This window comes from Monodelphis domestica, chromosome 7, assembly GCF_027887165.1.
Source record: "Monodelphis domestica isolate mMonDom1 chromosome 7, mMonDom1.pri, whole genome shotgun sequence".
Lineage (NCBI taxonomy): Eukaryota > Metazoa > Chordata > Mammalia > Didelphimorphia > Didelphidae > Monodelphis > Monodelphis domestica.
Window position 1 is genome coordinate 59,910,183 of NC_077233.1, and position 24,832 is coordinate 59,935,014.

General features: G+C 41.9%; 1 protein-coding gene across 9 annotated transcripts in view; it reads left to right on the top strand.

The window, feature by feature from the left end:
* Positions 1-11,829: 11,829 nt before the first annotated feature.
* The window catches only part of SLC41A3 (solute carrier family 41 member 3), a 70,965-nt gene continuing 57,962 nt past the window's right edge, over positions 11,830-24,832 (top strand). For 3 of the 9 annotated variants that reach the window (XM_056804721.1, XM_056804718.1, XM_056804719.1), the window contains exons 1-2: positions 11,862-12,333; positions 24,489-24,784. In XM_056804721.1, the coding sequence (XP_056660699.1) occupies positions 24,527-24,784 (258 nt within the window). In that variant the 5' untranslated portion in view covers positions 11,862-12,333; positions 24,489-24,526. Of the gene's footprint in view, positions 12,356-18,182; positions 18,306-24,488; positions 24,785-24,832 lie in introns of all 9 variants that reach the window. The other 6 variants (XM_056804722.1, XM_056804716.1, XM_056804717.1 and 3 more) reach the window with 6 other exon arrangements.

Here is a 24,832-nt window from a genome sequence, read left to right on the forward strand (position 1 = left end):
CCTCCCTCTTTCCAGAGTCTTCCAAGACTAGAGGCAAGACAAAAGTCAGGATGATTAGCAATGGACCTGAATGCAATGATGACTTAGTATCTTTGCTATTAGATCAATCTCTAAGCGCTCCACAGCTCCTGCTTCAGTCGCCGTCTTGGCAGTTGGAATATATTATTCTCATTTCTTCTGCTGAGGGAAGTCTTCACATGCTTGAGACAGGTACCCCTCTAAGTCACCATCAGTTAGTCTCAACTGGGTTTAGCCCATCTATCAAATTATACAGGTAGTATATTTCAGAGGCAGGATTTGAATTCAAGATATATCAAGATAATTTTACCATGGTATGGCTGCTGCTCATGCTAGAGCTTCTTGGAGACACAAGTAAGAGTTGGGTAACAAGTAGCCATCAAAGGTGTTTGAGCAACCCTGAAAAGGACCCATTGAGCACTCACATCAGAAGTGGTAATCCTCTCTGAACACCCCATACACCTCTGTTTAAACAGGTATAGCTTCCATATCACAACTTTCCCCATCACAGTTTCATCACATCATGGGGATCAGCCTAAGAAATGAAATAGGAATTTGGGGGGTTCAAGAGGAACATCAGGTACCCCAGAAAAACTTTAGACATTCAGAAATGCATAAAATATATATCACATTGTATAATAGCAATATATTTGGTCTTTTCATTCCATAAATATACACCATTTCTTTTTTAAAGTTAAGATAAAGGAAAAGCTAAAATTTGTCAAAAGAACCCAAAAACCAAAGATTTCACACAGATTTTCCAGATCACCAAGGCACTGGGCCCCCAATTCTACCATGTTTATGGAAGGGAAGCCTGTACTTCTACATGGACTAGTTGTCTGCCCTGGTGAAATGTACAGTCCTTTAAGACAGGAATTATTTTCTTCATTGTTGCTTATTATTATCTGCTGGCACATAGCAAGTGGTAAATTATCAGCAAAGCAAGTCTCCAAGATAACCACAAGGGAGTCATGATGAAAATGCCATCCACAGCCAAAGAAGGGACTGTTGGGGTTTGGGTACAGATGAAAGCATGGCATCCTCCACTTTATTTCCTTCATGAGATTTCCATTGTATGTGTCTTTGATCATGACATGAGCAATATGGAAATATTACTGCATGAAAGTCCTGGTGTAATCTATATTGGACTACCACCTCGGGGAGGTGGGAGAAGAGCAAGAGGGAGAAAATCTGAATCCTAAAATGTCAGAAAACAATTGTTGAAAATTGTTTGTACATGTGACTGAAAAAAAAAAACCTTGGCAATTAATTGATTCAATAATCTTCCAAAAGAACTTAACTGTAGCCCCACCACCCAGGGGTGCCCTGGGAGCCAGCTGCTGAGGGTCAATTGTTAGTTTTTCGGTGTGAGCATTCATACCTAGGAAATGGGCAAATGCTACTTATCAGGGCTTGTTTTTTATTGTTTTGTTGATTGTCTAGATTTCAGAAAGTGATAGAGAAAATATGAATAATAGAGATTGAACTTAAAAGTGTTGTAAGAGTCTTTTTTTTTAAAGAAGACAATTTTTAACATCATAGTCTTTCTCCCTAAATATCACTTCCTTCTCAAATCTCTCAACTCTATTTTAACTCTCTCGTTTGCAATTATCACATAATAACTCATACTATAAGTTGGTTATGAAGTTGTCTAACCACCCCACTAGACTAAGTTCTTAAGGTCAGAGACCATGTCTTCTTCTTCATCTCTATGTCCATAGTACTTTTGTTTTGTTTTGTTTTTTAACTCTTACCTTCTGTCTTAGAATTGATACTAAGTATTGGTTCCAAGGCAGAAAAGTTGAAGGGCTAGGGTTAAGTGACTTGCCCAGGATCACATAGCTAGGAAGTATCTAAGGCCAGATTTGAACTTGGGACCTCCTGTCTCCAGGTATACCTCTCTATCTACTGAGCCACCTAACTGCTACATAGTACTCTTTTTTTTTAAGAGGCCTTTAAAAGATTTAAAATACAGAAATATGTTTTATGTGACTTCACATGTATAACTGATATCATGCTTTCTCAATGGGTGGGAGAAGGACTGAAGGAAAGGAGAGAATTTGGAACTCAAAATATTAAAAAAAAAGAATATTGTAAATAAGTTAATAGATCAATAAATAAATGAATGAATGAATAAACCAATAAATTTTTTAAAAGATGGAGCCGGGGAGGGAGATGTTTGTTAAACTAAATTCCTCCAAAGAAACTGGAAAACTGCCCCAATCATCCAGAGCAAGATAGTCTTACTGACTCTCCCCAGGCCTGAGATGAACAGCAGGACAATGAATACACACCGTTCCCCATTATTTACATATTGAGCAATTCTGTTCACCACAAACAAAGTCCTGTAAATGAAACCTTGAAAACTATCAAGCCATTTCTAGTTGCTGAAATTAAACACGGGTAAGAAAAACCGGGAGCAAAGATCAGTGTACTCACACAAATGTGTATATAAAAAGCTCAAATGGAGCATTACTTCCATGTTATCATTCAGTCATGTCCAACTCTTCATATTTGGGTTTTCTTGGAAAGATACTAGAGGGATTTCTCATTTCCTTCTCCAGTCTGTCCCCATTTTGCAGATGAAGAACTAAAGCAAATAGAAGTTAATTTAGTTGCCCAGGCTCACAAAGCTATATTAAGTGTCTGAGGCCAGATTTGAACTTGTAAAGATGTCTTCCTGACTTTAGGTTCAGTGCTCTATCTGCTAAGCAACCTGGATGCCCATTATTTTGATATAGACTTAGACAAATATATTTCCAGGGAGCTGACTTCCTGCCCCAGAGCAGGCACCAATCCTTCCTTCAGTACACAGGCTACCTGGAGGAAGAAAGAAGATATAGATATACTGGAGTAGTCCCCTGTGACTGCCTTCCCTGTAGGACATTGGCAGAAGCCCTGGGTTATTAGGCAGTCTCTTCCCTATTTTGTATCTCAGTTTCTTTATATGTAAAGTAAAGACTGGACTAGATCAGAGGTTCTTAACCTTTTTTGTGTGTCCTGGACCCCTTTGGAAGTCTGACAAAACCTATTACATTATATTTTTATATATTATATTGTTATAATATGTTGTTCTTCACTATCCACATTCAGAGGAAGAACTGTGGAAATACAAACACAGAAGAAAAACAACTGCTTGACCACATGGGTTGATGAGAATATGACTGGGGATATAGACTCTAAATGATCACCCTAGTGCAATTATCAGTAATAAAATTGATCAATGATACATGTTAAACCCAGTGGAATTGATTGTTGGCTATGGGGTGGGGGGAGAGGGAGGAGGAGAGGGAAAGAACATGAATCATGTAACCATGGAAAAATATTCGAAATTAATTAATTAAATAAAGTTTTTCATTTAAAAAAACAAAAAAATAAATCCTTTCCCTTTTCCCCCTAAAAAAATATGTTGTTCTTATCAGAATAATGCTTTTAATTGCATAAAGTAAAATTCATGGTTATAAGAGAGATAATTATATTAAAATATAGTTGTTGAAAAAAATTGTAATTCATGATCTCTAGGTTAAGAAGGTCCTTTTAGCTCTAAGCACTACTAAACTATTACATAAGACAACTATAGTGGTAACCTTCCTGCTCCACTCACTGAAGGCTTTCTTGGGTTATTCCCCTCTTCTCTACTCAATCAAATTTGTCCAAAAGTCACAGGTTTATAACTACTTATATATTCACCAGTAATAATAATTGTTCTCCCTTCTCCTTTAAAAGCCTAACTAAATGCTGCCTCCACAATGGAATGACAGTGGAAACATTTTCAATGTCCTCCTCTGCTCTTTTCAATTCTATTGTTCTGCTATTTCCCTCTCCTTGTCAAGAGTCCTCTCCTTTGCCACCCCTCCCCAAACCACTGATGGAAGGGGAAGGATGAGGGACTTTTCTGGTGCAGATCAAGCAGTATTCCTGTGCTCTTCTGCATCCAAGCCCAAATCTCCTGAATTTTATCCTCTTCTCTGAAGTCTACTTGCACAGCCATAAATCATCCTGTTGTTACCATGGAAAATCAGAGGAAACCCAATGGTTTGAGGAATGAGGCATGGAAAACTGACTAAATCACTCAGGTTACAAGTAGTGTTCATTCAGGGTCAGGGTTCAATTCCAGAGAGATGACAAATGGCCTAACTGACAAGTTCCTTGTACAGAGATGTAGTCTGGCCAAACTTGACCTCTGGAATTGAGGAGTGAAGGAGGCTTTATACAAGAGAAAAATTTTTAAAGTCTTGGTCAGTTTAGAAGAAATGAAGGCCAGTGGATCTGCCAGTCAGTCAATAAACATTTTTAAGTGCCTACTATGTTATGTTTTGGGCACTGTGCTAAGTTCTAGGGATACAAAAAGAAGGAAAAGACAGTTAGTGCCCCCAAGAAGCACTGGATTGAAAGATTATCGGATTGTGTGAAATGACACCACATAGGAGATGTGTTTGGATTGGTTGAGGAGAATGGTCACATGCTATGATTTTTGTATAATATAACAAGCCAGTGTGGAATCTAGGTCTCTATCATATGTGTACATGTATAAGAAGTTTCCCAGCCAAGCCCTTAACAAGCATAATTGACAGGAGGAGTTAGGAGAAAGCCTCAATCTTGACCTCCCCTCTTCATCCCACATGGCTAGAGGAGGACCATATAAACTCTGGAAAGCAAGACAACTTGGGATTTTCATCAGAATCTTAGCAGTGCCAACTAACATCAGTGTCTGCATTGTGTGATATGGAAATCACTTTAAAAGACTGATATATATTAATTTAAGGTCGCCATGGAATCCAGCTATGTAATTCCTAAATGAAAATTCAAGTCAGTAGTCAACCTTTTATGGAGTTTTTAATTACTAACAGGAGGAAAAAGGTATTAGACAGAGAGAGAGAGAGAGAGAGAGAGAGAGAGAGAGAGAGAGAGAGAGAGAGAGAGAGAGAGAGTGAGAGAGAGAGAAAGAAAGGGGAGAGAAGGGAATAGGGCTTAAATACCCCCTATGCTTAGGTTGGGCCAAAGGCCCAAGGCCTTGGATAGCTGAGGCAAAGAAAAGAGATCAGTCCCTATCACTCACGTGACCAAAATGGAGTAACAGTCTCAGGGCCTCCAGTGGACTTACGCGTCGGCTATGGGGGGTGGGAGGGGAGGAAAAGAAAATGATCTATGTCTTTAACGAATAATGCTTGGAAATGATCAAATAAAATATATTTAAAAAAAAACAAAAACAAAAACAAAAACAAAAACAAAAACAAAAACAAAACAGTCTCAGGGCCTCCACTCCAAGCAACCAGCCTCCAAACACTTCCTCTCCTTCACACAGGAAGTCCCCAGAACTCCTCAGCTGTCCTCTACCTCACTTCCTGTGTCTCACCTGTGCCAGTGGTGGCTCTAGCTTCACCTAGGACTGCCCAGAGAGCTGTCCCCTTTGCACATGTCTGTTGAAGGCCATATTCTCAAATAATTAAATCTTGAGCTTTGCTGCAGCCCTTCCTAAATCCTGTTACCCTGAGTAGGGTGGAGATTGTAGTTTCCAAGACCTGATTCTGTCATTCCAAGTATCTCTATTGTTATTGATCAGGAAATAGCCAAATCCCATCCTCTAAAGAATGGTTTGAACAGAGTTGAGTAGTTTTGAAATTCACAATTGGAACTGGGGACAAATGAGGGAGGGCAGCTTCAAGACTGTAAGAAGCCCAACAGATGCAGGAACTTCTTGAGAATGCTCACAAAGAAGAGAAAAGGCAGCCAACAATCACAAAGCTTTGAGTTACCTCTTTGCCATGGATGCTCCATGCATGGACCCATTTTCCCCTTGATCCTCTTTGTTATAAGCTTGGCTGATTGGTAGATAGTGTGCGTACCAACTATACTCCCACAGTAAATATCCATTTCTCAACCCTACTTAAGTCAGGCTGACTAATATCGCCCATAATCAAAGAGAGCACATTCATGAGCTAGAGAACAAGTAAAAAAACCACAACCCCTCAGGGTTTCTCCTAGACTCTGAAGGGATAAGCAGTAGCTGAGCTTTGGGGACCCCAGCTGCTGGCACCAGACAGGGTTCAGGGAATAATCCAGCTCATGTGCTCCTTTGGACAATAGAATTTCAGGCTAGGAGCAACCTTGGAGATTATCTCATGCAAATATTTTATTCACAGAGGAGGAAACTAGTTAGCCTAAAGTTATATAGCAGAGCCAAGAAGCTAAAATCAGGCCCTCTGTCTCCAAATATAGTTATCTTTCCATCCAATGTGAGGTCAGTGTGTATTTTTCCATAGCATTTCATGGTCTTAACATGTCTGGCCTTTTAATTTTTTTCTTTTATAATTTAAGGAATAGATATGAGTATAAATAACCAGAATAAATAACCAAAGAAAAGATTCAAGGATCACCTAAAGTCCAACTTGAAGTGGGCTGGCATTACACCAAAGCAACTAGAACTTGCTGCCTCTGACAGAAGCAGCTGGCAAACCCACATTAACCATGCCGTCACCACCTTTGAAGATGAGCTAAGTAATGGGAGTCAAGTGTCTTGCCCAAGGTCACACAGCTGGGAAGTGTCTGAGGGCAGATTTGAACCTAGGACTACCCATCTCTAGGCCTGGCTCTCAACCACTGAGCTACCCAGCTGCCCCCTACATCTGACTTCTTGATTAACTTTCTTTTCATAACATGTCCTTTATTCTTCCTTCTTGCCTGGGGATGTAGGTAGGGAGCAGGGTATAAGAGGAGTCAAAGGAGAAAGGGGAAAGAGTCAGAAAGTAGTAATAACTGCTAATCCTACAGGGTTAGTCTTATTATTGCCTCTAAGGTATGTGAACTTTAGATTACTCCACTCTACTTAGTCTAACAAAATCAGGAATGTCCTGTGAAATTTAGATTACTCCACCCTACTTAGATCTTACTTTATGGTGAAGATAAAATTATAATCTCCTGATTGAACAATGAAGGTACTTAGTTCTTACTTTATAGTGAAGCTAGAACTTTAAGCTAAGTCTATTTTTAGATCTTACTACAAAAAGGTGTTAAGTAATTCAAAAGAAGATGAGAACTAAAGAATGGGTAGTCCTGGAGAAAAGCCTCTGATGTGATTGGTAGATGTGAAAATTTAGAAGAGGGGACACAAGAATAAAAGGTCTATATATTTGGTGTCACTTGCTCTCTCCCATACCTTTGGAGGTGGAGAGGTGGCTGGTGGCAGCGTGCTGGGCCTTTTGGCATCTTGGCGTGGCTACAGTTATTGTCTGGTTCAGTGGTGAGTTTCTGGATGAGTTTTTCCTCCTTTACTTTCCAAACTTTACCCTCTTAGAAGCCTCTAATCCCTTCAGAGACCTAGTGGCAGAGATCTTGAACTCCCCCTGGCACAGGCCAGGCAGGAGAAATCCTATACCCTCCTCCCTCTTTCTCCTTAAAATCCTTCCCTCTATATTAATTAAAATTACCATAAATTTCCAGACTGACTTAGGTATTTTATTTGGGATTTTTTCCCTGGTGACCAATTAATTTAGATTTTAAGTCACAACCCTAAAATTATCTTTACAGGTAAAATATGGGAGTTTGGATGCCACTTCCTATTGAGGCCTTAACTGATCTCTATAATTTTCAGGGCTCTTTGTTCCACCCCATCCCCAAAGATATTGTATTTACTCTATAAATATTTTGTACCTGGCTAGCTATGTACACATTTTTTTCTTTCAGGAAAATGTAAACTCCTTGAAACCAGGGACAGCATCATTTTTGTCCTTATATATCCTAGCACAGTGCCTAGAACTTAGTAGGTGCATAAGAAATTAGTATTATTCAATATTCCAGTAAAGGATTTTTTTATCTCTTCAGCATGGGTATTCCTTTCAATGATGAAGATTATTCCTGGTCCTTGCCTGCCTATTCTGCGCTACTCTTCACCAAGTCTCCATAAATTTGCCACAGAGGGCACAATCATCATTCTGAAGATTTTCTCATGCTCTCTTGACAATGAATAAATAAAACCAAGGGAGCACACTGGCTGTGATTGTTAACCCCTGTTCCTATCGTGCGGTGACCAATCCATCTTTTCTATAGTCATTTATTTCTCTACTGACATATTTCCTGCCACTTCTGCACAATGTTTTTTTGAATGATCTGCAGCCTATTCCAACCCACTAGTTTTCTCTGAGACAGTTATTTTATTACGTTATATCTATTCGGTTTTTCTTGCACGATTAGACTGAACTCTCAAGTAAGGGTCATGGAGAATGTCCAGCATGGAGTCCACATGGAAGGAATCCTCACAAATGATGAGGTCCTCAAGATGCTTACACTGAAGGGGCAGATAGGTAGCAAGTTGATAGAGAACCAGGCCTGGAGATGGGAAGTCTTGGGTTCAAATCTGACCTCAGACACTTCCCACTTGTGTGACCCTGGGCAAGTCAACATATCCAATTGCCTAGCCCTTTTGCCCATTCTGTAGTCTTAGAACAGACACTAGTAAAAGTTAAAAAAAAAAAAAGCTTCTCACACTGGTAAAAGACATCAGCTATTGTATTAAGCCTTGAAACATGTTTGCTGAGGTCAGGAAGTTAGTGTTTGATTCTTCCATGTAGAAAGGCTAAAAGTTCAACTCTATACATAAGGAGTTTTAATTATATAAACACACAAAAACCATCTGTGATTTCTTGGCTCAAGAGGTTACAACTTATATGATCTTGGGCAAACTACTTTGACTCAAGGTATCTCAGTTTTCCAATTTGTAAAATTAAAGGTTTGGATGAAATGATTAATCAAGTCTCTTCCAACTCTAAATCCCACAATTCAATCTAATTCGCAAGCCTTTTACCCAGGTCTTTAACATGGTCTTCGAAAATATGGGAAGATCAAACTTAAAGTTTAATAAAATCAAACATGCATGTGCTCCATGAATGCATTTTCGAAGGGCATTCTATTATACATGAGGCAGCATGAGATTGTAACTGTTGTCCAAAGGAAAAAATCCATATTATCAACAATCACTCAATAGGAGAATAGGGAAAAGTAGAAGGTAGTGGAAGAGATAGATTCTTTTTTTAATATTTGGAGGGAAATGCAAGTACTCATGGGAATATTAACAATAACAACAGTAATGAAGTAAATAGGAAGGTCGATTTCAATGCTTAGTTAAGTAAAATGAAGAAGGGCTAAACGAACACATTTTAGGAGAGTAGCCCAAGGAGTAGGAGAGCATCCCAGGATCCAAGATGACCTGGTTTCAAGTCCCACTTTTAGCACAGACTGACTGTGTGCCCCGGACTAGTCTTTCAACTTCTCAGTATTTTAGGAAACTCTCAAGTTAGAAAGAACACGCTGACCTGCTTTGATAAAGACGGTTTGTTCCCTTTGTTCACTCAGGGAATTCCCTTTAACAGTGATATCACAGGTCTAGTCTGTATCTCTATTTATTCAGCAATGCTGAACCTCTGATAAAACATTATGCAAAACTACTTATAGGAACATTAGTTTAGAGCTCGAGGGATCCACAGAGATCATCTAGTCCAACCTTTTCTTTTTACCTATGAGGAATTGAAGGCCCTGACAATTTAAATGACTTGCCAAAGGTCACAAAGTAAGTGGTAGGGTCAGAATTTGAACCTCTGTCCTTTGGCTCCAAATTCATTGATCTTTCCATTGCACCTTGCTACAAGTTGTTAGTGTTCACCCAGTATTGATTTTACTATCACTTCCTTAGGAGGAAATATATCCTAGAACCATGTTGGCTAATTTATGGCATGTATCATGGAGGGGACTGCTCCCTTCCCCTTTTTCCAGCATCCCTGAGGACATTTTTTTCACATTACCTACCCCTCTGCCCAGCATCCCAGTGGGAGTGCTTCCTCCTTCCCCTGTTTAGGGTATGGGGGCAGCTCACATTTGGCATAAAAGTGCAGTTTGGGCACTCAGTTTCTAAAAGGTTCACTATCACTGCCTTAAAATGTTATCACTGTCCAGATGATGATGAGGGCAAAGGCAATAGGAAGAGAAAGGAAGTGGTTGGTATGTCAGAGACAGAATTAAAAAGACCTGGCACCTGCGCCCTTTGTGGTGGCAAAAAAAATGGAAAATGAGGGGATGTCCTTCAATTGGGGAATGACTGAACAAATTGTGGTATCTGTTGGTGATGGAATACTATTGTGCTCAAAGGAATAATAAAGTGGAGGAATTCCATGGAGACTGGAACGACCTCCAGGAACTGATGCAAAGTGAGAGGAGCAGAACCAGGAAAACATTGTACACAGAGATGGATACACTGTGGCACAATTGAATGTAATGAACTTCTCTACTAGCAGCAATGCAATAATCCAGGACAATTCTTAGGGACTTATGAGAAAGACACTATCCACATCCTGAGGAAGAACTGTGGGAGGAGAAACGTGGGGTGGGAGGAGGGGAGGGAAAGAACATGAATCATGGAACCATGGAAAAATAATCTAAATTAATTAAATAAAATTTTTCCATCCAAAAAAAAAAAAGGACCTGGTGCCTGGTCTGAGGGAAAGAAAGGAGAAGGCAACTATGTTGAGTTTTGGGGCATGGGTGGCAAAGGGAAAGGAGATGCCACCAACAGAGGCAGAAAGGTGACAGAAAGGATCATCTTGGCTTTAGACATGCTGAATATGAGCTTCCAGTGGAAAATCCAGAAAGAGAGGCCCTGTAGGCAGTTGGAAATTGGGTCTGAAGTTCAGGAGATAGAAAGGAGGTCTGATGAGGTGTTTAGTTGTACATGGAAGGTTTTGAATGCCTGTGTAGGTTGGACTTTAGTTAGCAGGCAATGAGAAGCCCCTGCTTTGCAAAGCATTAAGAAGTGAGTTAAAGGGGAAGCAGAGGAAGTAAAGGGGGTCAGCTTTCACTAGCGGTTTGACTGAAAAAGGAAGGTGAACTATAGAATGATAGATGGGGATGGTAGGTTCTTCATTTGAGCATTTCCTTTATCACTGAAATCATAGCCTAGCAGGAGATGGCTATTACTATCATGTTTATCATTGATGAATTTATCCACTCCATGTTTTTACTTTTAAGCCTTACCTTCTGTCTTAGAATTAATACTAGGTATGGGTTCCAAGGCAGAAGACTAGAAAAGGCTAGGCATTGGGGGTTAAGTGACTTGTCCAGGATCACACAGCTAGGAAGTGTCTGAGGCCACATTTGAATCCAGACCTCCTGTTTTCAGGCTTGGCTCTCCCTTATGTCCCATGTTTTATGTTCCCTTGCTACCTCTCACTTCCTTAAGGAGAGGCACGCTCTAATTTATGCTTCATCTTTAGACTGTACACTGGTTGAAGGCAGGCACTCTCTTTTTTAATGTTAGCATCTCCATCATTTAATGCAGTGTCTGGACGCAGAGGAGCCATTTAATCAATATTTATCGCTTGCTCTCTTCCCAGGTCCCTAGGGTGTGCTTAGTAAAATGCTGTTGAATGAATGTGTGCAAGCAAGAAGGCACTTTTCATTGGGGGCCTCTGCTCTGAGGAACTGGGCTCCCATCAGGGTGGCCCCTGGCAGAAACCTGGCCTCGGGAAGGCTTCAGAACCTCTTCATCTGGAGAAGGTAAAATAATTATTTTTCACTAATTGTATTTGAATTTAGTCGATTTCCTTCTCAGTTCTCCGGGCTGTACTTTATGCATTTTACATCTGGATTCCAAGAGGGGCCCCTCGGCTTTCCTGGCCCTCAAGCTGCCCGCCCCAGGGGCCATCGGGGCCCAAACAAGGTGCAGGGGTCGGGGCTTGGGCGGAGCAGAGTCAAGGTTATGGCAATCAGGCCGAAGAGGCCAGCGCCAGCGTCCCGCTCTCCCTCCCCAGGCCGGAGGGGCGGGGCGACGTCTGTCTAAAACCAAGGGAAAAGCCTGGGGAGCCCCAGCCCCAGCCTGGGAGCGGTGGGCGGGAGAACCCGGAGGCAGGTCCGGGGCTGGCTGCCAGGCGTGGCTTGGAGGCAGGCCTCTGTAGGCTGTCGTCCGCCACCCGTCCTCCCGGAGGTTCCCCGGGCTCCCGGTGGTTTGGGGCTGCTCTCTTCGCTTCCTCGACGACATTCCCGTTTCGGTTCAGAGCCGCTTCGCGGGGCCGAGCCTGAGACCGGGGGGACGAGCCGGTGATGTGGGCGCGAGCTCCCGTGGCCCCACGCGCGATGGGGGCGGGGGCAGGGGTGGGGCCGCGGACTCGGGCTCGAGTTTAGGGTGCTTTCCCAACCCTTTCCCGCATGCAGGCGGCAGGAGCTCCCCGCAACCACCTTCACTTCGGGGACCTGCGGGAGCTGGAGCCGGGAAGCTGCGGGAGTTGTCCAGCGGCCTCCTCGAGCCGACCGTAGCGGAGGGAGGAAGTTTCGGTGAGTGTCCTCGGAAGTTTCGGTGAGTGTCCTCGGGAAGGACTAGGGGTAGCTCGGGTGAACTGGGTCTCGGGGCTCCGACAGGGCACCGGCGCTGGGGAGCTGGGCATCCTTGGCCAGCCTGAGAGATGGAGGCGCTGGGGGGCAGAAGGAACGGGGAGACAGGGAGTGCTAAAATGCTCCGGGTAAGAAGAATCGAGTTCAAATCCTCCCGCCGCTACTTACTACGTACTGGGCCGATTTCCTCCGTCAAATGAAGATTTTGGATCAAATGATTTATTAGAACCAGGCTCTGACGTTCCCATGGTGGGTAGAAGCTCTTAATTTCCCGGAGTCCGGGTTTCCTTCCTGTAAAGGGAGGAGGGTGGTCAAAATGAGTCCATGAGTTCCTCGTGGTTACACATCTATTATCTGATTCTTTTTCTCCTTAGTGCGATTCCCGCCACTTCCCCTAACAGACTCCCTTTCTCTGGGGCACCCTGGGGACCTCTGCGGCCCCAGCCAGTGCAAGGGTAAAGGGATCCAATAAAATGCTTTATGTTTAGGTGTTGGCAGCTAATGGGATGTCTTGTAAAAGCCCTAGACTGGTCATCAGAGGCCTGGGTTTGAAGTCGTTGTTCTGCCAGCCCCAAAGTGGGCAGGCACTTACTTAGCTATGCAGAACCTGCATGAACTCATCAGTACTATTGGGATATTTAAAAAAGCACTGGATAAAATATCAGAACGCTTATTCGGCTCAACCCATGTGACCCTAGATAAATCATTTCATCCCCAGACTCATTTGGGGAATTCATGATTTCCAAACTTCCTCTATTTCTATTGTCTTCCTTATTTATTAGTAGAAATGGATCCTATAATGGTTGCCTGCTAGTTTAATCCTTTTTTTTTCATTTTTAATCATATTTTCCCCCAATTTCATGTAAAAATGGTTTTCACATTTATTTCTAAAAATTGTAGTTCCAAATTCTCTCCCTCTATTCCCTCCTTTCTCTGAGAGACAGCGATTTGATGCAATCATAGCATAATCCTTTCCCAGGGGGCTTTGCTTGTTAAAGGGGAACCTCAAAGGTGGGCAATCAAGATGTTAGATCTAAAGCAGTGAATTCCTAATGTTGGCACTTTAGTGGCACTTCAGATCCTAGTTCTAAGGCCATCTGGAGAGCCTGGCTCCAGCCTACTTTAATAGATTTATTTCATCTGACTCCTTCCTTTTTGCTCCACAAATTGGACTCTTGAGTCCCTCTTTGGCCTCTTCTTGCTTGCCTTAGGGAAGTCTCCTTTGCCTGAAATTGAGGCTTCCTCCTATAGGTCTGCTCATTGAAATCTTTTTTCTTCAAAGCCTAACTCAGATATGATGTTAGAGCATATCAATTTGTGAGAGATTGAGTCTATTGATTCTAGTTTTCCTATTTTTACAGAAGAAGAAACTGAGGCTTAGAGAGATTATAAGACTTGCTTATGATCCCAAGACAGTATTTGGGATTTCTTTTCCCTTTCCTATACATCTCCTTCCTTGCTTGCTTCTCTCCTTTTTTCAATGAAAGCAACCTTACCCTTCTCGTTTTTTCTTAAACCATTTTGTCTAGACTTCTTCCTTTGATCTGATCATATTCTGCCTTTGCATCATATTTGTCTCTTGTCCTAGTACCATCCTCATTGTCATTCCCTCATTTCAGTTATGTCCCCATTTGGAGTTTTCTTGGCAAAGATCCTAGAGTGGTTTGCCATTTCCTTCTTGAGGTCATTTGACAGATAAGGAAACTGAGGCAAAGTTAGTGACTTGCCAAGGGTCACACAGCTAGTAAGTGTCTGAAGTCAGATGTGAACTCAGGAAAATTAGTCTTCCTGGGTCCAGACTAAGCACTCTATCCAAGGTACCACCTAGCTACCCACCATCCTCATTAGATGTCACTTAACCACCTCCTATTTGTTTTGTGTTTTTTCTGCCTATAATTAAACATAAATAGCTAACATTCATATATTGCTGTAAGGTTTAGAAAGTGCTTTTCCTCTCTGATCTTATTTGATTCTCACAACAGTCCTGTGAAGTGAATCCATTGTTATTCCAGTTTTACTGCTGAAAGAATTGAGACTGAAAGAAATTAAGGAATTTGTCCACAGGCACACAACTCTCTGTATCTGAGGCAGGATTTGAACTCAGGTCTGCCAGGCTCCAAAGTCTGCTGTACCATCTGGCTGTCTCCCATTAGAATGTAAGCTTCTTGTTTCATTCTTTGTATTTTTGTCCCTATTAGTCAATACGTGCTGACATAGTAAATGCTAAGAGACTGACTGTAACTGGTGTGTTTTTCATCCTTATATCCCCAGCTCCAAGCAGTGTGCCTTCTTCGCCCATCTGTAATGGAAGCTTCAGTGTTTGCTGACTTAAATATGAGTAATCAGACCCAAGCCAGCTGTTCTGTGTCGCCTAAGTCAACATGGATGCCCGGGCTTGACCCCTCTGAAATCAAATTCTACTTAGAACTTTTTTCCTTCCAGTAATATTTTATTCTATCCACCTTCCCCCCCCCCCCATTACATCTAGAAACAATTTTCAGCATGTTTTCTGACATTTTGAGACCCAAATTCTCTCCCACCCTCCCCTCTCCCTTCTCCAGGAGGAAGGGGGGGGATTTTAGAATTCTAATTCATTCATCATTATTCGCTTCATAAAAGCTGAGAGAAGTCACCTAGTCTAACCCCAGACATCTTACCGATGAAGCCAGTTGGCTTACCCAAGGTTACCCACGATGAGACTCAGAACCAAAGGTCCAACCAAACCAGGTTCTTTTCCTAGCATGCTTTGTGGCTTTCCTTCCTGCTTCATTCTAAACTTGAGCTCCAACAATGTGTGAGGAGCCCAGAAAGGATTCCCTGAGATATATGGGTAGAGTAATGAACAGGAAGTCAAGGAAGTTGGGTTCCACCGCTGACTTGGGGGTAACTATTACTTCTCTGGTTCTTCTTCTGTATAATAGATGGAATCCCCTGCCCAACCTCCCAGGGGTGTTATAAGGGTCAAATGAGGTACTGGACATAAAAGGAAGTCTGAAGATGCTTGGCAACCTCATTTGATTTCTCGTTCCTCATGGATATGATTCCCACAACACTAGGAATGAGTTTCCCCATAATAGGAAAGAATGCTAAAACTGGACTCAAAGGAGCTGGGTTCAAATTCTGCCGTTGATACTTCTTACCTGTGTGACCTTAGACAAATCACAGCCTTTCAGGTGCTCTGTTTCCTCAGCTATAAAATGAGGGAGGGAGATAAACTCTGAGATTCCTTCCAACTCAAGATCTAGTTTTTACTTTATCCATCTCTTCTTGTTTCACTCTTTCTCTCCAGAAAATGAGTCACTCACCCTGGACAGCTAGGTAGTATTACTTAGTGGCTTCTAACTGGACTAGATGGACAGCTAGATGGTGCCATAGTTAAAGCTTTAGACCTAGGGTCAGTAAGACTCATTTTCATGAGTTTAAATCCTAGCCTCAGACACTTACTAGTTGTGTGATTCTAGACAAGTCACTTAAACCCTGTTTGACTCAGCTCTTCATCTATAAAATGAGCTGGAGAGGAAATGACAAACCTCTCTACTAGCTTTGCCAAATGAAGTCGCCAAGAGACCAACAAGACTGAAAAGATGAACAAACAACTAGACTTGATTAAAGAATTGGAGGGTGGAGCAAAAACTGGTCCCCAAATCTTCTATAAAGGCTCAGAACTTCCAGCCAATTCTTCTGTACTCACCAGTTCTTTTTTTAAAATTTTTTATTTTCCCAATTACATATAATAACGATTTTACATTTTCCAAACTTATAAGATCCAAATTCTCTCCCTCCCTTCACGCTCCCCTCAAAGAAATGGCAAACAATTTGATCTGGGTTATACATGTATTATTATGCAAGGTAAACTTCCGTATTGGTCCTGTAAAAATGGAGAATATTTTTATTATTAGAAATATAATTTAATTAATAAAATATAAATATAATATAATTTATTTTTTACAGTCCTCATTGTAAGAGAACACTCTTATAAAACCAAAACCCCCAAATAAAAACACAAATAAACTCAAGTGAAAAATCACATGCTTTGATCTACATTTTGACTTCTTTCTCTGGATGCAGATGGCATTCTTTTCCATAAGTCCTTAAGAACTATTCCAGATTACTGTATTGCTGAGAATAATCAAGTCCTTCACAGTTGATCATCCCATGATATTGCTGTTACTGCATACAGTGTTCACCTGGTTCTGCTTACTTCATTTTGTATCAGGTCTTGGACATCTTCCCAGCTTTTTCTGAAGTCATCCTGTGTGCAATTTCTTATAGCACAACAGTATTCTGTTACCAACATGTACTACAATTTGTTCAGCCAGTCCCCATTTGAAGAACATTCCTTTAGTTTTCAATTCTTTGCCAACACAGAAAGCGAAGCTATAAATATTTTTGCACAATTGGTCCTTTTCCCTTTTATCAGATCTCTTTGGGATGCAGGATGTGATTCCTGGATCAAAGGGTATACACACTTTTATAGGCTTTTGAGCATAGTTCCAAATTGCTCTCCAGAATGGTTCGATCAGTTCACAACTCCACCAGCAATGCATTAGCGTTCCAGTTTTTCCACATCTCCTCCAACATTCATTATTTTCCTTTACTGTCATATTGGCCAACCTGGTAGGTGAGGCATTACCTCAGAGTGGTTTTAATTTACATTTCTCTAATCAAGAGGGATTTGGAACATTTTTTCGTATGATTATTGATAGCTTTAATTTCTTCATCAGATGATTGGCTATTAATATCCTTTGATCATTTGCCCATTGGAGAATGAGTTGTATTCTTAAACATTTGACTCAGTTCTTTCTATTTTGAGGAGCAAGGTCTTTACCAGAGAAACTCCCTGTAAAAATTTTTCCCAGTTGTTTCCCTTTTATCCTACCAGTTCTAAACATTGTGTCCAGTTCTAGGTACTGTAACAATTAAAATTAGTTTCTCTGCCAAAAGTATTATATTTTATGAAGTTTATTAAAGATTACGAAATAAAGAAAATACAAAATAAGAAAAGCAGGGGTCTAGGAGGGCTGAAAAGCCCATTCAATTTCACTTACTACATCTTGAGAGATGCCTGTGCTTAGAAGCGGAAGCAGGGAGAAGGCAAAGTAGGCAGAGAGTCAGTTTAAATACAAATTGTGTTCTCGCACTCAGGTGAGGACTCAGGATGATATTATAGGGAATTCTGGGAACTACCAAGGACTTCTGGGAATTGAAATCTGGGGTTCAAATCTCCAATTTACAGTACCCTCTGCCACTCCCCTTCCCCAGTTTGCTTTTGTATATTATCTTCCTCCATTAGATTACAATCTCCTTGAAGTCAGGAACTGTCTTTTTTTTTGCATCCTCAGCATTTAGCACTATGTGCCTGACACATAGTAGACATTTAATTAATTTTATGAACTATTGACTATGAGTTGTATTACCATGAGCAAATCATTTAACATCTATTTTCATTTCCACATCTGTAAAGTGAGAATAATAATAGTGTTCTACCTCATTGGATCGTTGTAAATATCAAATGACATAATATTTGTAAAATGTTTCATAAATCTCATAAGCACTATTTAATGTTGTTATTATTAATAATACTTGGAGTCAGTGTCAGTCCCCAAACTCCCTCTTTTGCATTCTTGTCTCCCTCTTACCCATGAAGAAAAGACTAGGGAGAATTATTTTAGGCTCGTAGCTAGGGGAGAGGTTTCTTTGAGGATCAGGACTCCAGTCCCATTGAAACCACACCAAGAAAGCTACACCCTATGCTATTTATGACTAAGGCTACTTCTGCCTGATTCTTTTAGGAGCGAAGGATGCTTTGGCCAAATTTTCCCCCTCTGGACCCTCAAGGTCAGTGTTGGAAGAATGAAGGAAGAGGGGCAGCTGTCTCTTTCTTTCTAACCCTACATCATCCCAGGAAAAAACAGGTTAGGTGATGTTCGTTCCATTGGTCCCTTCCATCGTGTCTGTCAACACCACATACTAAAGATGCAGGGCCACGAGGGCTGCATACACAGATGTCATGGGATCCCCTTTATTAAGGAAATGTCTGGATGGGCTGTGAGACTCCAGCCTGATTTCCAGTAGGCCAACAAAAGTAGCTTTGTCCCTTAATGAGGTGGCATTCAGGGAACCTTGACTAATTTGGCAAAGCCTTAAATGGAGAACCTTCCTCTGGGAATGCAGGATTCCAACCTTCATGGGATTCAGAGCTAGAACAAACATTTTTGATCATCTTAGTCCAGTGGATTCATAGTAAAAATTCTTTAATGCACCTTAAGAAGTAAATAATTGCAAAGAATATTATGAGTATTGTTTGAAGGGGGCTTTGTAATACTTGTTTGTTTGTTTAAAAAGGTTCTTAGAACAAAAATATAGAAAAAAAATTAGGAACCACTCATCTAGGTGAGGTGGTGTAGTAGATGAGAGTGCCAGGCCTGGAGTCAGGAAGACTCATTTTTCATGGATTCAAATCCCACCTCAGACATTTCCTAGCTATGTGATCTTGGTCAAGTTACTAAACCCTTTTTGCCTCGATTTCCCCATCTGTAAAAATAAACGAGAAGAAAATGGCAAACTGCTGCAATATCTTTTCCAAGAAAACCCCAAATGAATCATAACAACAAAATCTAAACAATTCATTTTACAGAAGGGAAAACTGAGGTCCAGGGTCTCTGATTTCACATGTGACTGAAACCTTTGTTTTTTGCTTGCTTTTTTAAACCCATGTCTTCTGTCTTAGAATCCTTACTTAGGGAGAAAAGTGAGAGATAATGGCTAGGCAATGGGGGGGTTAAGTGATTTGCCCAGGGTCATACACTTGAGAAGTATCTGAGGCCTGATTTAAAGTCAGATCTTTCTGATTTCAGGTCTGGCATTCAATGTACTACACCACCTAGCTGCCCTATTCTACCACCCTCTTATAGACCCTTGAGGCTACTTCTCTGGACTCCTTTTGCTCTTTATAGGTTTTTTCACCCCCATTCTCTCCCCTTCTGCTCTAGCCTTCATATCACAACCAGGCTAATCTTACCTGAAGATCTGGTCTTGTCTCTCCTATTCAAATGCTTCAGTAGCTCTGTCTGTATCTTTTACTGGGAAAGCCCACACTCCCTCTAAGACCCTCCACTTTACCTTTCCAATCTTATCTGTATTAATCCTCCTAATGAAGTCTTATTGTGGTGGTGTTTCAGGTGTGTCCAACTCTCCATTGACCCCATGTGGAGTTTTCTTGGCAAAGATACTGGAATGGTTTTCCATTTCCTTCTTCAGCTCATTTTACAGATGAGGAAACTGAGACAAATAGTTAAGTGACTTGCCAAGGGTCACACAGCTACTAAGTGTCTGAGGTTGCCTTTGAACTCAGACAGATGAGTCTTCCTGATTCCAGGCCTGACACTATCTACTGGGGCACCTAGCTGTCTAAGCTAGTTAACTGGAGAATCATAAATCCAGGAGGACTTGGAGGTCATCTAATCTAAACACTTCATTTCAGAAATGAGGCAACTCCATTCGTTCATTACTTTCTTCCTTCCTTCCTTTTTTTCTTCTTCTCTCCCTCCCTCCCTCCTTCCCTCCTCCCTCCATCTTCTCTTTCCTTCCTTCCCTCCCTTCTTCCTCCCTCCCTTCCTTCCCTCCTTTTCTTCTTCCCTCCTTCCCTCCCTCCCTCCTTCCTTCCCTCCCTCCTTTTCTTCTTCCCTCCCTCCCTCTTCCCCTCCTTCCTTCCTTCCCTCCCTCCTTTTCTTCTTCCCTCCCTCCCTCTTCCCCTCCTTCCTTCCTTCCCTCCCCCCTTTTCTTCTTCCCTCCCTCCTTCCTTCCCTCCTTCTGTTCTTTCCTCCCTCCCTCCTTACTTCCTCCCTTCCTTTCCTCCTTTTCTTCTTCCCTCCCTTCCTTTCCTCCTTTCCTTCCTCCCTCCCTCCCTCCATTCTTTCCTTCCTTCCCTCCTTCCCTTTCTTCTTCCCTCCCTCCTTTTCTTCTTCCCTCCTTCCCTCCCTCCCTCCTGTCTTCCTTCCTTCCTTCCTTCCTTCCTCCCTTCCTTCCCTCCCTCTCTCCCTCCCTCCCTCCTGTCTTCCTTCCTGCCTTCCTTCCTGCCTTCCTGCCTTCTTTCCTTCCTGCCTTCCTTCATTAAGTGCCTTGCCCAGGGTCAGACAGCTAGTAAGTGTTGAGGCTGGATTTGAACTTGAGTCTTCCTTACTCAAGGCCTGGCACTCTACTCACTGTGCTCCCCAGGGGCCCTCTATATATGTTTATCAAGACCCCATTGTGCACAGAGCAGTGTACTTGGTGTCTAATGGGGGGTGCAAAGTTTGGATAAGGGAGTCCCTATCATCATGGAGCTTACAGCCTAGTAAGAGGTTAAGAAAGCCATAATGCACAGTTGAATGAGTTGATGAAGGACAAGGTAGCAGCTTCCCCTCTCTGGGCCTCCATGGTGTCTATGAAATGAGCAAATTGGACTAAATGATCTCTACAGTCCTTGTAGTTCAGATAGTTAATGTGCAACTCATTCATCTCCTCCACGAAAGTAAAACCAGGACAATAAGGTCAAATTCACTTCTTTTTTCAATAGGTTAGAATGCTGGAGGCATTCTTTGTGTGGCATACCCTCAGTGCCTAGCCCAGGGCTTCATAAATAACTATTCACTGGTCTGGGTCCAAGCCATTCTTCCCCGAGTTGTTCTTCCTCTTTTCTCACCCCTTCCCCTCTGGCAGGTGTCTCACTTTCTCCAGCATCCTTTGTTGCACCTTAGCTCATCCTGTTTCCTGCTAGGCATGCCTTTCCTGTTCTTCTCTCTCGTGCTGATGGAGGAAAGTACATGGAGGTCTGATCTTATCTATCTGCCTACTCTACCTCACTGAGCTCCCTCTTCTCTGAAGCCCCAAAGCTCTCACTGGGTGTCCTGGACTGTCTATGCTATAGGAGTTCAGAGAGGGACGAAGTCCTGCCAGGCTTGAGCAGGAGGGAAGGTTTCTTGAAGGCAGTAGAACTTCTGAAGGAAGGGTTAGATGAACAAGATGACCTGTTAAGTCAGAGGCAGCTTCATGGAATAAATAACCACAGCTTGCTATGGGATGGGATGGAAGCATAAAGAAGGTCTCTGCCCATTCTGGGTCTTCTCCACTTATTCACTAACGCCTGAAAGTCTGCTATGAAAACTTCACTCCTTTGGCTGAAGGCTGATCCCCAGGAAAATGCTTATCTCCCTGCCATCACTCAATCAACAGGTATTTATTTAACACATGCTATGTGCCGGGCACTGTGGGAGACAGTGAATAACAACCCCAATGATGGATTAAGAAATAACAGGAAAGGTTTCTTGTAGAAGGTGGACTTTTAACAGACTTGAAGGAAGCCACAGGGTAGTGATGAGGAGAGAGAGAATTCAAAATATTGACAAGAGCCCGTGAAAATTCATGGAGTGAGGACAGCTAGGTGTCTCAGTAGAGGGATAGCCAGACCTAGAGATGGAAGGTTCTGGGTTCAAATTTGACCTCAGACACTTCCTAACTGTGTGACCCTAAGCAAATCACTTACCCCAAATTGCCTAGCCCTTACCGATGTTCACCTTGGAATCAATACTCGTATTGATTCTAAAACAGAAGGCAAGAAGGTAAGGCTGAGATTGTTGGTAACTTTGTTTCCTCAACCACCACATTTAAGTTTTATTAAAGGAAGCAAACAAAGATGAAATTGTTGGATGAGCCCCTATTGGTTCCAATATTTTTAAATCTCAGGAAGGAAGAAGTCCAGCTCTCACCAGGTTGGAAACCTGAATGGGACCAGGGCTATGTTTTTCTCCTCAGTTTCTTGCCATGCCCTGGGGCTCCATAGGGAGGGACTCTTGTGGGGCAGTGGTCTTGGGTGAGTCAGTCAAACCTTGGGCATTCCTGGTGAAGTACAGGTTGGATTCCAGAATTTAGTTGTGGAAGCAAGAGAGCCTGAGAGGACCTAGTTGTATGATGAAGGTATAAAGCCAGGCAGGAGAGAGTTAAGAAGAGAATGGGAAGAAGGAAAGGAAATGACTTACAGACAGCTTAACCTCAAAAGGGAGGAGAGCTACAGAAGACTCACTATCAAGAAGGGCAAGATCAAGTGGGGATGGGAGAGACATGGGCCTGTTTATAGGCAGGTGGCAAAACAGCCAGTCATCAGGTAGAGATGGAAGATTGATGAGAGAAGGGGAATGAGAGTGGAGCAATCTCCTAGAGAAAACAGAATGGAAAGGGGTCCCTTGTAAGAGTAGAGGGGCTTCCTGTGGCAAGGAGAAGGGCCGCTTTTTCATGTGAGACAGGTGAAAGGGGAGATGAGAAATAAGGAAGGGAGAAGAGAGAATTCTTGGTGAGAGTCACTTTTTTTTAAAGTCAAATATGAGATGTAGTTGTCATCTAAGAGGGGAGGGGAGCTAGAGGAAGTTGAAGGAGTGATGGACAAGTTTGGAAAATCCACTAGCAGTTGGGGGATCAGGAAAGACTTCCTGTAGAAGATGATGTTTGAGCTACTTCTTGAAGGAGATTCAGGGTCCAAAGAGGGCAGAGTTAAAGAGTGAGTGAATCCCAGGTCTGCAGGATAGTCATGAGAGACCGAAGCAAATTTAACAAATTTTTGTTTTATTACTTACATTTAAAGCACTGAGATTAGGGGGCCCTACGGGTGTACAGAACAGTCTGCCATAGTCCTGACTTTCATGTAATCTCCCAAATAAGCTTTCGGGGAGACACATAGAAATAACTAATATAGGAAATACATAGAAATAACTAATGTAGGAAAGAGTGTAAAAAGGGCAAAGATGTAATGCAAAAAAAAGGAAGAAAGGAAGGGAAGAAAAGAGCATTAATTAAACAAAAATACAAGGAAGGCACAGACAGGATATTGTTGTTACTACCTTATTAAATGTATTCTATTTAAACCATGTTACAGAAATTCCGTTTCACATACAGTTCTTTTTGTCCTTTGTACATTGAAAGATTTGAGCTTTGATGATTAGGTTCATTAAAAAAACAAACAAACAAGAAAAAAAGATATTTGAGAAGTTAAGATCACTTTGGGCATTGGGGAAGAGACTTGGCCATAGTTTCATGAGCTGGACTTTGAAAGGAAGAATATTAAAGGGAGATAGGTGAAAGCTGGGGGGAGTCCGTTGGAGATGGGAGAAGGCAGAGAAAAGGGGAAGTATGGAGAATAGTCCATTTTTGTGGATAGAATTTGAGAAGTGGAATATGGAAAAGGAAGCTGTGATCCTATGATTCTACTGAATTGTATGTATGTGATTTCAGGGACTTCCTAAAATTATTTTCCCCAGCTCTGTTAGAAATCATAGTTCTAGATTGGGGTTGTTATGGAATCCTGGTAAAATGATACTTTGGGAGACTTGTTTAGTCATTTTAGTCATGCCTGACTCTTCCTCACCCCATTTGGGCTTTTCTTGGCAAAGATACTAGAGTGGTTTACCATTTCCTTCTCCAGCTTGTTTTACAGGTGAGGAAACTGAGGCAAATAGGGTTAAGTGAGTTGCCCAAAAACACATAGCAGTCAATGTCTGAAGCTGGATTTAACTCATGAAGATGAGTCTTCCTGATTTCAAGCTCAGTGCTCTATCTACTGTTCCACCTAACTGCCCTTGGGAGACTTAAAAAAGCATAAAAAACACTCTGCTAATAATATCAGGCATTATTAGACCAAGAGACTCAGGCTCATCAGTGTAAAATTAAAGGAGCCCATGGGTTTCTGTACTGAAGAAAACCCTGGAGTTGGAATCAGAAGACCTGGGTTCAAAGTATGGCTGTCACTTACTTCTGTGATCCTGAACAAATTACTGCCTCTTTGGGCCTTCTTTTCTTCCTCTAGCCCCCATACACCTTTCTTTTACCTCTGAAATGAAGCTTCTGTTTTTTTTTTTTTTAAATATATTTTATTTGATCATTTCCAAGCATTATTCGTTAAAGACATAGATCATTTTCTTTTCCTCCCCCCCCCACCCCCCATAGCCGACGCGTAAGTCCACTGGGCATTAGATGTTTTCTTGATTTGAACCCATTGCTTTGTTGATAGTATAAAACTTCTGTTTTGTGATAACTTCTAAGAAACTCTTTTCTTATCTTGTTTCCCGTAGTCCCAGAGGGAATGAATGAAGTGACCTCAAAGTGACCCATGATGAGAGGAGAGGAGGCAAGGCAGAGAAGGAAAGAAGGGCAGCTGGGGAGTGAGAAGCAGCTTCAGTCCAGAGGGGAGAGCCCAGGGCATCCCTCCACCCAAGATGTGCCATGGACCTCCCAGAAGAGATATCCATTCGAGACCGAAACGTCTCTAGAAGAAACAGCTTTGACCATCTTCCTGCAAGCGCTCCTTCCATTTGTACTTGCAGGTGTGGGAATGACCGTGGCTGGAATGTTTTTGGATTTTGTTAAGGTAAGAGGAAAAAATGGGTAAGTAGTCCCTTTGAGGCCATAATTAGGT